This window comes from Bos taurus, chromosome 26, assembly GCF_002263795.3.
Source record: "Bos taurus isolate L1 Dominette 01449 registration number 42190680 breed Hereford chromosome 26, ARS-UCD2.0, whole genome shotgun sequence".
Taxonomy (NCBI): Eukaryota; Metazoa; Chordata; class Mammalia; order Artiodactyla; family Bovidae; genus Bos; species Bos taurus.
The window spans coordinates 45,283,700-45,299,222 of NC_037353.1; the positions used below are offsets into that span (position 1 = coordinate 45,283,700).

The 15,523-nt window shown below is 48.1% G+C and overlaps 1 protein-coding gene and 1 long non-coding RNA gene across 5 annotated transcripts in view; both read left to right on the plus strand.

Moving 5' to 3' along the window:
* The window catches only part of EDRF1 (erythroid differentiation regulatory factor 1), a 33,888-nt gene extending 31,080 nt beyond the window's left edge, over positions 1-2,808 (plus strand). For 2 of the 4 annotated variants that reach the window (XM_003587917.6, XM_002698564.7), the window contains 2 exons: positions 1,395-1,546; positions 1,941-2,808. In XM_003587917.6, coding sequence (XP_003587965.1) covers positions 1,395-1,546; positions 1,941-2,109 — 321 coding nt within the window. In that variant the 3' untranslated portion in view covers positions 2,110-2,808. The remainder of the gene's footprint in view (positions 1-1,394; positions 1,547-1,940) is intronic. The other 2 variants (XM_005225865.5, XM_024985862.2) reach the window with 1 other exon arrangement.
* Positions 2,809-10,151: 7,343 nt separating this feature from the next.
* LOC101902174 (uncharacterized) lies at positions 10,152-13,334 on the plus strand. Its single transcript, XR_001495239.3, has 4 exons — positions 10,152-10,529; positions 10,649-10,799; positions 11,814-11,967; positions 12,897-13,334. It is a non-coding gene; the product is annotated as an uncharacterized lncRNA (long non-coding RNA).
* The last annotated feature ends 2,189 nt before the right edge of the window (positions 13,335-15,523 follow it).

Genomic DNA, 15,523 nt, shown 5'->3' on the forward strand with positions numbered 1-15,523 from the left:
ATCACCATCCGCAGTGACCCTGGAGCCCAGAAAAACAGTCAGCCACTGTGTCCACTGTTTCCCCATCCACCTGCCACGAAGCAATGGGATTAGATGCCATGATCCCAGCTTTCTGAATGTTGAGCTTCAAGCCAACTTTTCCACTCTCCTGTCTCACTTCCATCAAGAGGCTCCTCAGTTCTTCACTTTCTGCCATAAGGGTGGTGTCATCTGTATATCTGAGGTCGTTAATATTTCTCCCAGCAATCTTGATTCCAGCCTGTGCTTCCTCCAGCCCAGCGCTTCTCATGATGTACTCTGCATATAAGTCAAATAAACAGTGTGACAATATACAGCCTTGACATACTTCTTTTCCTATTTGGAACCAGTCTGTTGTTCCATGTCCACTTCTAACTGTTGCTTCCTGACCTGCATACAGGTTTCTCAAGAGGCAGGTCAGGTGGTCTGGCATTCCCATCTTTTTCAAAATTTTCCACATGTATACAAATACATAAATACATATGCTTTGCGTGGGACTTCCCTGGTGGCTCAGATAGTAAAGAATCCACCTGCAATGCAGGAGACCTGGGTTTGATCTCTGGGTTGGGAAGATCCCCTGGAAAAGGGAATGGCAACCCACTCCAGTATTCTTGCCTGGGGAATTCCATGGACAGAGGAGCCTGGCAGGATACAGTCCATGGGGTCACACAGAGTTGGACACAGTGGAGCAACTAACACTTGCATAAAAACACATTAACAGTGATTTATTTTATTTTTTTGGTGGAATTATTAAGCATTTCTTTAACTTCCAAGTGTATGTTATATTTTAAAATTGTTTCTTTAAATAACCATATAGACCTTGGTTAATAATAAGACCCTGGGAATAAGGAGGAAAAAAAGGTCTGTATCGATTTCCACTAAACTGCCTGCAGCTGAACGGTGAGTGGGCTTACGCCGGCTCCCTGGGGTGGCCTTTCAGTTTTCCCGGCATCCGTGTGTTCATGCTGCCTTCTCTGTGGCTGAAAGCTTCCCTGAGTTCCCATGGCGCCTCCATCCTGCGAACTTCCAGGTTCTGGTTCTCAAACCACACAGGGCCGGTTTCCATCTGTTCCTTGAGCATGTGGTGTTGGGAAGTCCGGAGGGCTTCGTTCAGGCTTAGTTTCTTCTACATAAGTGCCGTTTAGGCTTGAGACAGTTTTTTCACGTGGTTTGGTCTGTCTGAATGTTCTCATGGGAGGGAGGCAGAGAAGACCGAGACAAGGCGGCCAAGGGCTGTCCCTGGACAAAAATCCTCTCGATTTGCTCTTTGTTTTTGGTTAAAACTTTTGCTGGATTATTCAGACTGGCTCCACCACTTCAGTATGAAGCAGTAACTGTGGGGTGACTGAGCTGAAATCACTTTTTGTTGTCTTTAGCCTAAGAGTGAAGAGACCCCTCCAGCCGCTGATTCTTCACCTAGTCTTAATCGAGAAGAAGTGACAAAACTGCTCAGTATATTTGAATCTCGCTTGTCATTCCTTCTCCTTCAGTCCATCAAGCTGCTATCTTCAACTAAGAAGAAAACAAGGTAAAGTAAATGACTCGCGGAAGTTTCTTTCCCCACACCTTACCCAGATACTCGTATAGCAGCCCAGCTTTCCCTCAGGAGAGTGTGGATTCCATGAAGGCTGGGAATCCAGGTCTGTTTTGTTCATGACCAGGAGCAGTTTCTGGTACATGGTAGACACTTGACTGTTTATGAAAAGAATAATCATTGGCTTTAATTGATGTTTTGAAATAAGTGTTTAAAAACAGGCCCATGAACAGTCGATTTGGGAAAGCAGGTATGAAGTTGGCATTAATAGGACCCCTGCTTCCATGAAAAGTGACGACAGGGCTGTCGGTGTTTAGTTTTGGGGTCTTTTACTGTTCTTGGTGGGCATCACTGTTTTCTTCATCTCTTGCTCTTTTTTTTTACCCAGTAGTATCCTTGATGAAGACATAGTCCTTAAAACCAACAAGCAGGTTTACTCCCAGCTCCTGAGAGCCACTGCGAACAAAAACGCCTCTCTCTTGGAAAGAGTCGACCTCCTCATCCATCTGCTGGACCAGCTGGCTTGTGGCAGAGGCAGCAGCGCCGTCGTCCAGTGACTCCTGCCTGGGGCCGCATCCAGAGATGCTGTCAGTGCCTTCTGCACTCGGGTCCTAGCGTTTCCATTCGGTGCTCCGTGTCATTAAATATGAGGGAAAAGACCCACTTAAAACAGGCACAGCGGTGGAAACACAGAGTTCTCATTTCCCATGACAAACAACCATGTGCAGAGTTCTCTGGCTTCTTCGTCAGAGGCACCAACATCACAGTCAGACTTCGAGCTCCTGCGTTCGTTTCTTTGAGAAGTACGTGGTACCTCAGTATTAATAGACTTGCTGTGAGGCAGTTAACACTTTTAAATATTTTTGAAATATGTTAAGCTACGTGGGTTTAAGAGATAGTTATCTTGGAGAAATGTTGCTTTGGTGAAGGGAACTTCTATCCAAATGATTGCAGTGGTTCAGGTGGGTTAAAGAAACTTCTGGTGCATCCACAGTGTTTCCTTCTCAGTCGCACAGAAAAGCCTACCCTTTTCAAGCTAAAGTACAGGGTTTTTCCAAGACCAGCCATTGTGCGAGTCTGTCTTTAGTGCATGTTCTGAACAGATCTGCTTCTCTTTGACTTTGTGTGACAGTTGATCAAGGATAGGCACCTCCCCCCTTCCCCCACCCCCCTTTTTGTTTTTCATTTTAAACTTGAAACTGTGAATAAGGTTAAGAAAACTATTTTGAATAAATAAATTATTTATTTAAAATGTCTTTGCAGTTTTCCATTTCACATTCTTCACACTGAGTTTTGATTTGAACTGGTTTACTTAATACATTTTACAAAGTGACGATTAAAACATTAATAATAAGTAAAATTTCTGCGACCCCCTGAATTCTCACTAGAATATTATACTCATTACTTGCTGCTACGTAGCTCTTGTCCAGTTGCTTACAACACACTCTGTTTTTTCCACTGCCTGGAGTATGCAAGGCTGTCCTCGTCATGGTTAACTGACCTCGGCTTCGAGAGAGGACGTGATGCAGAAGTCAGGCATGTACTCCTTCCCGTGGGGCTGACAGTCTGCATTTATGTGCATGATGCCCCTGTAGACGAGAGCTTGCCCAGCCGTCTCTGCTGGCCTGGCCCGAGGGCAGGAGGAAGTGCTGCTGCCAACAACCCCTCCCCCACCACCCTGAGCAGCATCTGCGAGTGAGTCTCACCGTGCTGCCCCTCCGCTCACCAGCCACACCCCTCTGAAGAAATCCCAACTGGGCTAGAAAATTGTCTGGAATAAACTTGTGTTTAGGCCTTCCTGATAGCTCAGTTGGTAAAGAATCCGCCTTCAGTGCAGGAGACCCTGGATTGATTCCTGGGTCAGGAAGATCCACTGGAGAAGGGATAGGCTACCCACTCCAGGATTCTTGGGCTTCCTCTGTGGCTCAGCTGGTAGAAGAACCTGCCTGCAATGTAGGAGACCTGGGTTCAATCCCTGGGTTGGGAAGATCCCCTGGAGAAGGCAAAGGCTACCCACTCCAGTATTCTGGCCTGGAGGATTCCATGGACTGTAAAGGCCATGGGGTTGCAGTCAGAAACGACTGAGTGACTTTCAAGCTGAATTTTTACAGACTTTTTTCATACACTGAGACTTGCAGGTGTTTCACTGGTGAGTTGACATCTGTCATAACTTGGTAGAATTATCACTTGCTGTTTTTCCACTTCCTTGTAATTATTGCAGTTGTATTTATTTTGGGCCGTGCTGGGCCTTCGTTGCTGCAGAGCATTTTCTCTAGTTTCTGTACTCGGGCTTCTCGTTGCAGTGGCTTCTCTTGTTGCAGAGCACAGGCTCTAGGGCTCCTGGGCTCTAGAGCACAGGCTTAACAGGGGCTTAGTTGGCCCGAGGCATGTGGAAAATTCCCAGCAGGGATTGAACCCATGTCTCCTGCGTGGGCAGGCAGATTCTTAGCCCCTGTTTTACCAGGGAAGCTCCCTTGTAGTTACTTAGTTCAGTTTTTCAAAAATGAATTATTGAAGCATTGAAAATTTGGCCTAAATTGTAAAGCAGTTGTACAAAATCTACAACGTCTCATATCAGGACAGCTGTCACTCTTGTCTCCCCTGGTGATAAGCACACACATGGAATAAGACTCTGTTAATTAACCCTGGACACATCCATTGATTATACCTAATTTGGGAGTTAATGAGTTCCCAGGTGGCACGGTGGTAAAGAACATACCTGCAGTGCAGGAGACTTAGGTTCAATCCTTGGGTCAAGAAGATCTCCTGGGGAAGAGAATGGCTACCCACTCCAGTATTGCCTGGGAAATCCCATGGACAGAGGAGGGCTGGCGGGCTGTAGTCCATCAAGTCACAAAGAGTTGGACACAACTGAGTGACGAGCATACCCACGCACACACAATCATTTCCGTGTCCTTGGGTTTCAGGGCGTGAGTGGCATCTCCCATGATTGGACCCATGGCCATGGCTGCCTTCTGTCTCCCCATGAGATCAGGGCCAGTGTGGGTGGAGGGACAAGATGGAGAGTGTTGGGAATGTGGCTACAGAGCCCTAGACAAAGTGGAAGGCAGACGGATTCCTCAGCATGCTTTTCTTTAACCTTTAGTAAAATGACTTGTTGAATTATGTTTTCTACCTGAGAAATTGGATTTTCCAATCAAGTAATTTAACAGCTCACGTAATGCTTTTCCCATTGAGTTTTAAGGAGCCATATTTGTTTCGGTTAGTAAAAATCTGGTTTGTTTTCTTTGTAAAATAAATCAGACTTACTCTCCTAGAAACTCTCTGTCTCTCCATTTGCCTGTTTTTCCCCTTACGAGTTCAGGTTGGAGGGGTTGACGTCACAAACGTCAAGCCACTGCTCTGAGACAGAAGTAAGCCATCTGAAGGGAGTCAGGAATCTGTTGTCTGTCCTCAACTTTTCAGTAAGTGTTGCTTTCGAGGAAGAAGACCGGTGAGTCTTGCAGGAGTAGTCCACTGAATCTAGATGAATAGCATGGTTTTGTGGCTCTATTCCTGGGGAAAACCTCAGTAATCTTCACTGGATAAGGATCAGGGACACGATTTCTATTCACATCAATGCAAACACCTGCAAAGAAAGTTAAGGCTGACTTTTCTGGAAGTCATTGGATTTTAGGTTAATTTATAGTAGTGAGTAAGCAAACCTGGGGCTGCACCAAATTTGGGGGCTTGAAGTTGTTAACAGTTTTCCATATGATGGGATCATCTGCCATGGCTGTATATATAAATGTGCTCAGTCACCAAGTCGTGTCCGACTCTTTGTGACCCCATGGACTGGAGCCCGCCAGCTCCTCTGTCCATGGGATTTCCCAGGCAAAGAACACTGGAGTGGGTTGCCATTTCCTCCTGCAGGGAATCTTCCTGACCCAAGGATCAAACCCATGTCTCTAATGTCTCCTTCATGGCAGGCAGATTCTTTACCACTGCGCCACCTGGGAAGCTGGCCATATATATAGATCTACAGTAATTGAGGACAGCTTCTAATTGAGAAATTGGTCATCTGACAAATTCCAGTCAAGGGCAACAGAAAACACCAGACTGGAAAGTCTATTACGAAGAACCCTTTGAAGAGGTAAATGAACTGCTTTCTTTGGTCATAAAAGGCAATGTCCAGGGATTTGGGATGTGAGGGAATCCTTCTGAAATCAGTAATGGACTAGCTTCTCCCTCGTTCATCTTCTGAGTGGGCCTGATCCTCATCACTGTCGTATCTCCAGTGTTGGGTTTCTGAGAGCCAAACAGGTTTTAATGTGGTTTATTACTGTTAAGTGACAGGAAAACAACAGAGACAGCTTTCAGTATGGCTCCAAGTCAACCATGATGCTCTGCCATGATTCCAAGAGAAAGCAGGACTTGCAGCACCTGGCTGAGTGAAGCCTCTGCTCACGTGAATGGTCCCACAGGTCTTGAATCACCTCTAGATTTGACCCCAGGAATCAATTCTATTGTATGTCCTCGCTGCAGTTCGAGTGTGATTGGCTCCAAGCCCATGAGGGCTCATCAAAAGCAAAAACAACAAAAAGCATGCAGTCTTTTTCACATAAGCATCTTACTTTTCTTCTCCTTCCTTTGTAGTCTAAAGATTTTTCTTTTGTATGTTAGGAGCCCATGGGTTGTCACAAATCATTTTCCTATCCTGATCAATATAACCTCTCTTTTTAAAGAAAAAAAAAATCATGCTTATGATTGGATTCTTCTTTAATCCAGAGTTTTAGAATCACCTGGACCCACCACTAGCCCCATTTTTACAAATGAGGAAACTGGAATAGAGTTGAGGCAATTCACCCTGATTCAGACAGCCTAGGTTGAACAAGGGATCCGGACTGGGACACTGGAATTCCACCCAAGTGACGGTCCTATGAATTAATATTTTGTAATTTTGCTTCATTTCAAGATCCAAATGCTAACATGCTCTGAAACAGCACAGGATTGTGCTGTTTAGTTCCTCATCCTGAATATTTGGTATAATGTCCGGACTGGGACACTGGAATTCCACCCAAGTGACGGTCCTATGAATTAATATTTTGTAATTTTGCTTCATTTCAAGATCCAAATGCTAACATGCTCTGAAACAGCACAGGATTGTGCTTATTAGTTCCTCATCCTGAATATTTGGTATAATGTCACCATCAATAGAATAAATCCACTTGAATTTGGGGGCTTTCCTAGTGGCTCAGGTGATAAAGAATCTGCCTGCAATGTGGGAGACCAGAGTTCAGTTCTTGGATCGGGAAGATCCCCTGGAGAAGGGAATGGCTACCCACTCCAATTTTCTTACCTGGAGAATCCCTTGGACAGAGGAGCCTAGCAAGCTACAATCTATGGGATCACAAAGAGTCAAACACGACTGAGAGACTAACACTTTTGAGTTCACAACTCACAAAACATCAAAAGCAGTCACATCCCTCAGCAACAAAATACGCAATGTATCTGGAACGGTTTACCACTGAGAAGAGGGTGACACACATCTGGCTAAAGGTGTAATTCACTCCAGCTGGGATGACTTTTGAATTTAGAGTATTCACAACAAGTTAAATTTAAGACGTTTCCAAAGCTCCAAGAGTGAAATTCAGCTGTACTATAGAAATCCCCCATGATGGCCTAATTCTATATTTGAGGTTCTTTGAGTGTTGCCAATATAAATCCTGGACTTCGTAAGGAGCCCAAAGATTTGCTCCCAACTTCGAAAGATCCAAACCATAAAAGTCCACCCTGAGACCATTTCTTTATGTCATGGAACTAAAGTACTTCCTCTGTGTGTTGTGAAGGAAAAGGAAGACCAGATTTATACATATGGCTCTTTGGGCCAACAGTTGCATGCAAAGTTCTTTCAGTTTTGGCTCCTGCCTCTAAACTCTATTGAGCACTTTAAAGCAACGTCATTCTGGGACTTCCCTGGTGGGCCAGGGGTTAAGAATCCACCTTGCAAGGCAGGGGTCGAGGTTGGGATTCCTGGTCAGGGACCTAAGATCCCACGTGCCGGGGAGAAACTAAGCTCACACACGGCAACTAGAGGGCCTGTGCGCCACAGTGAGAGGCCCTGGAGCTGCAGCTGAGACCTGATGGAGTGGGTAAATAAACATTAAAATAGATATTAAACATTAATGTTTATATATTATATATTTTATATTGTTAATTATATATAATATATGTAACGTTATATTAAATATTATTTATCATTATATAATTAATATTAAATTAATATTAAACAATATTATAATGTATTGTATAATAAATTATATAATAAATATTTATATATTTAAGTTTATATAATATATAATTTATTATATAAATTTATATAGTATATATATATTATATACAAATATATACAAACCTTATATAAATATATGTATTATATAAGATATTTATATAAAACATATTTATATATATTATATATTATCTATATAATATAGAATTTAATATAATTTAATATAACATTATAATATATATAATATATAATATAACATATTATTAATACATATCAATATATTGTATATAAATATTAATATATTAAATATACATATAGGGGCTTCCCTGGTGGCTCAGTGGTAAAGAATCCATCTGCCAATGAAGGAGACATGAGTTCGATCCCTGATCTGAGACGATCCCACGTGCCATGGAGCAAGTCAGCCCGCGGGCCACAACTACTGAGCCTGTGCTCTAGAGTCCAGCAGCCTCAACTACTGAGCCCCAGTGCCCTAGAGCCGGTGCTCCACAAGAGAAGCCACTGCAGTGAGAAGCCTGCACACCACATCTAGGCAGCAGGCCCTGCTTCCCGCAGCAGAGAAAAGTCCACACAGCAACAAAGACCCAGCACACCCGATAAGTAAATAAACAAAGTTACTGCAAAATAAAGCAATGTGGTTCTCTTACTAGGCTTCGGAACAAGACTTGGCCCACGACTTATTTCTGGGTGTCCAGGGTAGGAAAAGCGGTGCCCACAAAATCGTGGTGGCAATTAGACTTTGGGCACTTGGTTTGCACAGGGAGCCTGCCTCTGCCCTGAGCACCAAGGCTTAGGAAGGCCCCCGCTGCCTTTTCTACGTCATTGCAGGCCCCCCCTCCCTCCCTTCTGCCTCCCCACAAAAAAACACTGCTCCTCCCTGCTTGGCAGCTGCAGCAGATCCTGCTCCATGAAGCCCACCCCTCCGACCCTGGAGTTCCACAGGCCCCAGCTGACCTGCATTTCCAACCCGCCTCACCTGGGGTGAGGGCCTTAGGGTCCCTCCCAGGGCTCAGCTGTCTGGCAGCCAGGCCTCGTTCCCACCCAACCCTGAGGCCTTCCTTCTGATTCCTGAGTCCGCAACCTCAGCCAGCCCCCTCCCACCTCCCCTTACACACTAAGTGAAGAAAAAGAAAAGCATCTGACCTACTATTACTGTGCCTTAAAACTTAGCGTTAACTATGGCTGCCTCTCGGTTGCTAAATCATCTCCGACTCTTTGCAACCCTATGGACTGCAGCACGCCACACCATCTCCCAGAGCTTCCTCAGACTCAGGTCCATTGGGTCAGTGATGCCATCCAACCATCTCATCCTCTGTCGCCCCTCCTCCTCTTGCCCTCAATCTTTCCCAGCATCAGAGACTTCTCCTGTGAGTCGGCTCTTCGCCATCAGGTGGCCAAAGTATGGGAGCTTCAGCATCAGTCCTTCCAATGAATATTCAGGGTTGATTTATTTTAGGATCGACTGGTTGGATCTCCTTGCAGTCCAAAGGACTGTCAAGAGTCTTCCCCAGCACCATAATTCAAACCCTTTATCATCATCGCATTTACATGTTCAACTGTGGCCTCGTTCTTTATTAAATTCGAAATTAGCTTTTGCCTGGAAGCTAAAAACTTTCTGTAAAACAAAAAGTACCAAGATGAAAGCTGGAGTGAAGCTACATAAACTGTCGTGCACGCAGGCATCTTGTATTCACATACTTCCCACGTGACTAGGACAAGCGACGTTCACACAGAGACAGACGCCCAAGGAGCCTTGGAGCTGTGCCTGGGAGGCCCACCCCACTCCCTTCCTGTCCCCTGGGCTTCTGCGAGATGCCTCCCGTAGCTAAATGAACCCTCTCTTGTAGTGGGGCTGGCTTGGCAGGCTCTCTGTACCTTGTGATCAGAGAAATGCGATCAGGAACAAAACCAAACTCTAGTGTCTTCTCACCGCACAGCACTTTGTTAATGTCAGCACACAGTTCTTAACTATACTGTCTGTTGTATGCTTTCTGTACAACATAAATAACCATACATAAAACTCTGACGTGTGTGTCAATTACGTTTTATTTATATATGCTGCTGCTGCTGCTAAGTCGCTTCAGTCGTGTCTGACTCTGTGCGACCCCATAGACGGCAGCCCACCAGGCTCCACCATCCCTGGGACTCTCCAGGCAACAACACTGGAGTGGGTTGCCATTTCCTTCTCCAATGCATGAAAGTGAAAAGTGAAAGTGAAGTCGCTCAGTCATGTATAGCCATTTATAAAACTATGTATATAGTTACATATGTCAAGTATCTATGTCAGTTACATTTATCAACTGATTTAACTAGATCAATATATGTCCGTGACACAGATCTGAGTGGCTACCCAATGTGTCCACCGTGTGGCCAGAACTCTTCGGGTCTGAGGACACTGTTCACCTCCGTACGTGGTAGGCTTTCTTCCAGTTTTTTATGAAATCTCAAACTATGTCTTGATTAGAAGACAAACCCTAAACGTTTTCTCTAGGGGAAACAAGAACGTGCAAAGCTTCTGGACTTGGATCAAAATGACGAAAATTGTTTTCCAGACATTCTGCATTTCCTGGGAGGTGAAAATAAACCTGAACCCGGACAGAACTGAGAACTCTGTGGCCCGAAGCTGGTGTTCTGAGGGCTGATGTCACACAGCCCGATGGGTCTCCAAGCCCCAGAACATACCCGTCCCTCCCTTGAGCTCTGGCACAAGACGGCACGTCTGGAAGCCAGGTAGTCCTCATGGTGACAGTAAGATCCCTCCAAGAATCATCGGAGTGGGGGTGGGGAGATTCATTACTGAAGCGTCTTGTTCCCCACGATTCATTTTGCTTTTATTTGGCTTCACGCAGCTCAGCACGCCTGGACTCAAGGAGGTGTTGCTACCATTCGAATTGTTGGCTTTTCTCCGGGATTCACTTCTCTTCTCTCCAGGGATTACCAAGCCTTTGAAGGGACCCGCTTCTCAAGGCTCAGAGTGTTTGATTAAATTGCTCGTTCCAGGTAAACTGGATTTTGAGGAACTCGGTTGGATTTCAGAGGAAAGATAGCCAAGCAAGGCGTGTGGTCGACAATAAATTTAGACAGAACAAGGGATGGTGGCTCCTGGTTCCTGGAGAGGCTGGCTCCTCTGTTCAGGACACTCTCCACCTCTGAGCCTGCAGAAGGGTCTGGAAGGGAGTTTCTAGAATCTCCTTAAATACTGAGGTGGCATGACCCATTTGTCAGTGGGAAAAATTGACATTTTTTTCCCCTAAGATACGTTATCATTTACAAAATGGGTTCGCGTATTCTCAGCAGTGTACACATAACATTTTTTGGGGAAAAAAAAGACATTCCCTTAGCTATTCCCACAGGAGATTTGTAAGCCTGATTCTGAAAGTTCAATGTATTTCAGGGGCTTCCTAGGTAAAGAACCTGCCTGCCAATGCAGGAGACTTAAGAGACTCAGGTTCAATCACTTGGTTGAAAAGATCCCCCGGAGAAGGGAATGGCAAACCACTCCAGTATTCATGCCTGGAGAATCCCATGGACAGAGGAGCCTACAGTCTATAGGGTCGCAGAGGGCTGGGCACGACTGAAGTGACTTAGGATGCACGTGGGGTTTGGGAGCAAAGCCATGGGCCCAAGTATAGGCCTGTTCGTCATGTGCAGCTGCACGTTACTGCCCGTGAAAGAGAAAGAGACTCTTCCCACGTGGGTCCTTCCTTCTTTCTGGAGTAAACCTTCCACCCACCCTGGACCAGCTTAGGGAGATCCACCCACGTTTTACACGCAGAAGGCTCTGTGGCTTGGGATAACTCGCCCTCCACTGAAGGAAGCCCATGGAGGTTGATTGCTAAGTGGCTGGGGGTGGGGGGAGGCAAGGTGGGGGGACATTCACTGCTTCCCGGGGTCGGGGGACAGACATTCACTGCTCCCTGGGGTGGGGGGACATTCACATGCTTCCCCGGGGTCAGGGGACATTCATGTGCTTCCCAGGGTGGGGCACATGCTTCCCGGCACTTTTCTGCCCAGGTGTGCGCTTGGCCACAAGATGATACTTGAGAGGCTTGACTTCAAGATTATGATCACCGTTGCGGGTGGCCTCCTGATGGCCGCGAGCCTGCTGATGTGCTTTATCATCTGTCTTAGCTACAAAGTGACAAAGTCAATGAAGGGAGAGAAGATGGTAAGAGTGGCTAACACCCCTCTACCCCCAACCCTCAGATGGGATCCTGGGGCTCTGTGCTTGAGTGGGGTCATCCCCAGCCCTGTGGCCGCACCCTGGGTGAGGTCAGGAACAGCGGAGGTTTGAGAGGACTGAGGCGGGGAGGGTAGAATCTGGTTTTCTACCCCTTCCGGTCTGGGGCTGTGAGCTCACAAGTGGAATGTTCTCAGCTGCTGGGGCTGAGCTGCTTTGCTGTCACTTAGCCTTGCCGGGTTAACCCTCAGCGGGTTGATTCCACACTGGCTGGCCGCCCCCCACCCCGTCTGTCCAGGCCCTGCAGACTGGGGGCTGTTGGGGTGGCTGTGATGAGTTCTCTGCCTCTGCTCACTCGGAGGACGGGCTGAGTTGATCTCCTCCTGCCTGAGTCGGTGAGCCCTGGGGGTGTCCGTGGCCCTGGGGATGGTGAGATGGGCCTCCAGGACTCTGGGGGTGTTGAGCTCTGCGGAGATCCCGGCTGATCTGACCGTGGGCTGCAGGTCATTAGCCTGCAGCTCTTTGCAAAACGGTTTTCACTTTATCTGGAGTCGAGGAGCAGTTTTGCAGCAGGTAAAAGGAACGTCTCCAGTTTGGGGAAGTTACCCCTGTGAGGAGGAGGGGATCCCGAGCCCAGGCTGGGTGTCTGCATGGCGGACCCTGTGTGTCATGCCTGCATCTCCTGCCTGGAGCCCATGCAGACACTGTCGGGTCAGACCCGTCAGATTGGTGCCACGTCCCTTCTCATGGATAAAACGCTGGAGGGGGTCAGGGTTGGGTAAGGATTCGGGAGAGGAGCGGAGAGGTACGATGGAGGGCTGGGGTCACACGTCGCCACTGCCTAGCTGAGGACCTCTGACGAGTGCAAGAAATGGATTTTTTAAAGTAATCTAATGTTTCTTATAAAATCTCTGAAGGAAAATGTAACGAGCAATGATGCTGACAAAAAAGATAAGAAACCCGCTTTGGAAGCAGGTCAACCTGAGGTTCCGCCAACTCCAGCGTCAAAGCCCCGGTGACAGTCTTGGAGAGAGATGCCCTGGGGACCCTCAGTCCAGACAGGTGGGGCCCCGGCGTCTCCCAGCCACCGTGCTGCCTTGGGAAGCACAGTCAGCCCGGCTACCTCCCGACTCTGTCCCTTCAGTGTCCACGGTCCCTCGAGGGTAGGAGCCGCCTCTCACCCCCGGGGTCCCCGCACACAGCCCAGACTCCTTAGGTGTCAGGGGTAATAACCCCCCGTCGCCTTTGCACCAGATAAACCTCTCAGACACAGCAGTAAATCATGAATAGCATTAATTTTGCTGACTGGTAAGAGTATGTTACGCATTAGGATGTTTAGTAAAATAATTTCCTGCTACTTTATTTTCTGAAAACCCATATATATCACAATGTCTTTATTTTACCACCCATTCGCATTTAACATAATTGCATAAGCATTTAACATAATAGCTGGCATGGGGCTATTATTTTAACTCATTAAGTGAGTTACTATACGTAACGAATGAGTTAAAGCCCCTAAAATGTGGAATGGTGCCTGAGAACACATCCTGTAATTAGGAGCTCGGCTAAGAGGTCCAAAGGACACATCTTCAACTCACTGCTGACCACCAGGGCCGGAGGCCCAGCCCTAGTTCAGCACACAGACTCCTGCCCAATGCTGTCCTCTTCTCAAAGGTCTTCCTTCACCAGCACTCTGGGAGTGGGCTGGGGTGGGCACACGAGAGCCCATGTCGGGGGGAGCACAGCACAGCAAACCCTCCCCAGCACCCATGCTGAACGCCTCCTCCCTGCTCTCTCCTCTCCCACCCCACGTTCTGTCCCTTCCGATCCTTAAGAAGGACACGAGGGGCTTAAGAGGCGGGAACTCTATGAGGGTTGTGTGGGACGCAGGCCTCATGCTGGTTCCCAGCTGCCACGTTGGGCCTGGGAGGTGCCCTGCACATCCCCAACCTCAACGCGGACCCTTCCCAGATGAGACCTGTGCCTGGTGAGCTCCTGTCCTCAGGCCGCCATTCCCTCTCTCCCAGCCGCCAGACCACAGACGATGACCTAGCTTAACTCTGGGCGTGGGTATGTCACCCTTAAGAGGAGCGCTCACCCCCTGGGCAAGGTGGAGTGGGACCACATGTGGCCTCTCTGGGTTTCACTGTCCTGAGTTGAAAGTAATTGGGTTTTTACTTCTGCCGCCCCCGTTAACTGCGAACCCGGGTCCCTTCCCCCTTTCACTTTACAAATTCACGTTTGCCTACTCAGCCCTCACCTTCTAAACTGTGAACAGGAGACCCACCCCAGCCCAGATGCCAACACGTGGGTTCCCTGCTCACAGCCCCAGCCGGGAACCCGCACCCTCGCTGCCTGGCTCCCGTATGCCTGATGGACGAGGTCGGCTGCAACCTTTCCTAACCCTGAACCCATCTCCATCTTTAACCCAGCCTATCCTGCCTCACCTTAAACCCTGGTCACCTCCTCTCCAAAAGGTTACATTGGGCTGCCATGTGGACAGAGTCCTTGTCCCCCGCCCCCACCCCCACTCTCACCCTCCCTGACCCTCCCCGCTCTGTGGCAGCCCGCAGCTGCCCCCCCCCACCCCGCCCGGCACTTTCTCCCTTTTGTCTCCCCATCTGCCTTCAGATGCCCGTCTCCCCTCCTCCTCTGTCGCTCAGCACCCGTCTGACTCCCCCAGCTTCTAGGGTCCGCCAGGGACCGCACCCCGACCAGGTGCGATGGTTTTCAGACGTGCTTGCAGGTGGGACTCAGCTGGAGGGCTTCTAAACCGCCTGTGACTTAGGCCTTCCCCTAGGAAACAATTAAGTAGAAGCGGGTGAGGGGCGGGGAGCAGCTCCCTTTTCAGAAGCACTGTGCGTGGTTCTGACATGCAGCCATGGTTCCTGATTCAGGGTCTCATCTATTTCTCTTTGATGTTATAGAGAAAAACGTGTGTATAAGGCAGTGTTCTCTAAATTATTTTACTCAGTCTTCAGGGACAAGTGTTCAGTCTGTGCAGCCAACGCCAGGATCAGTCTTAGGATGCGCCCATCACCCTGCGAGTCCCCCCGGCCCGCACCCCAAGTCCCCCAGGTCTGCATCAAGTGCACATGGGCACACCCCCGACCCCAGTTGGTTAAGCCAGCCCTCCTGGGGCGCTCTGGTCCCCACGAGGCCCCCATTACATTCTGAGGTGTCTGCTGCTCATCCCAACTGGGACCTCGAGCTCAGACCAGCAAAACTGCAGGCTTCCCCATTCCCTGCCTACGGGGTTCACTGCCTTCGGCTGAAAAAGCCCTGGATTTCTGCCTGCCACGAGAACCGATGGCGGCAAAGCTGCTGATCCCCTCAGGGATGCACGGGGCAAGGTGCATCTCCAGGCCTGAGACCATTCCTGCTGGTCTGACCCAAAGAGCAGGTTTTCAAGCGTAATTTGCTTCTTGGGACTTCCCTGGTGATCCAGTGGTTAAGAACCCGTCTTCCAATGCAAGGGATGTGGGCTTGATCCCGGGTTGGCAAACTAAAACCCCACATGCTGCAGAGCAATGAAGACCCAGTG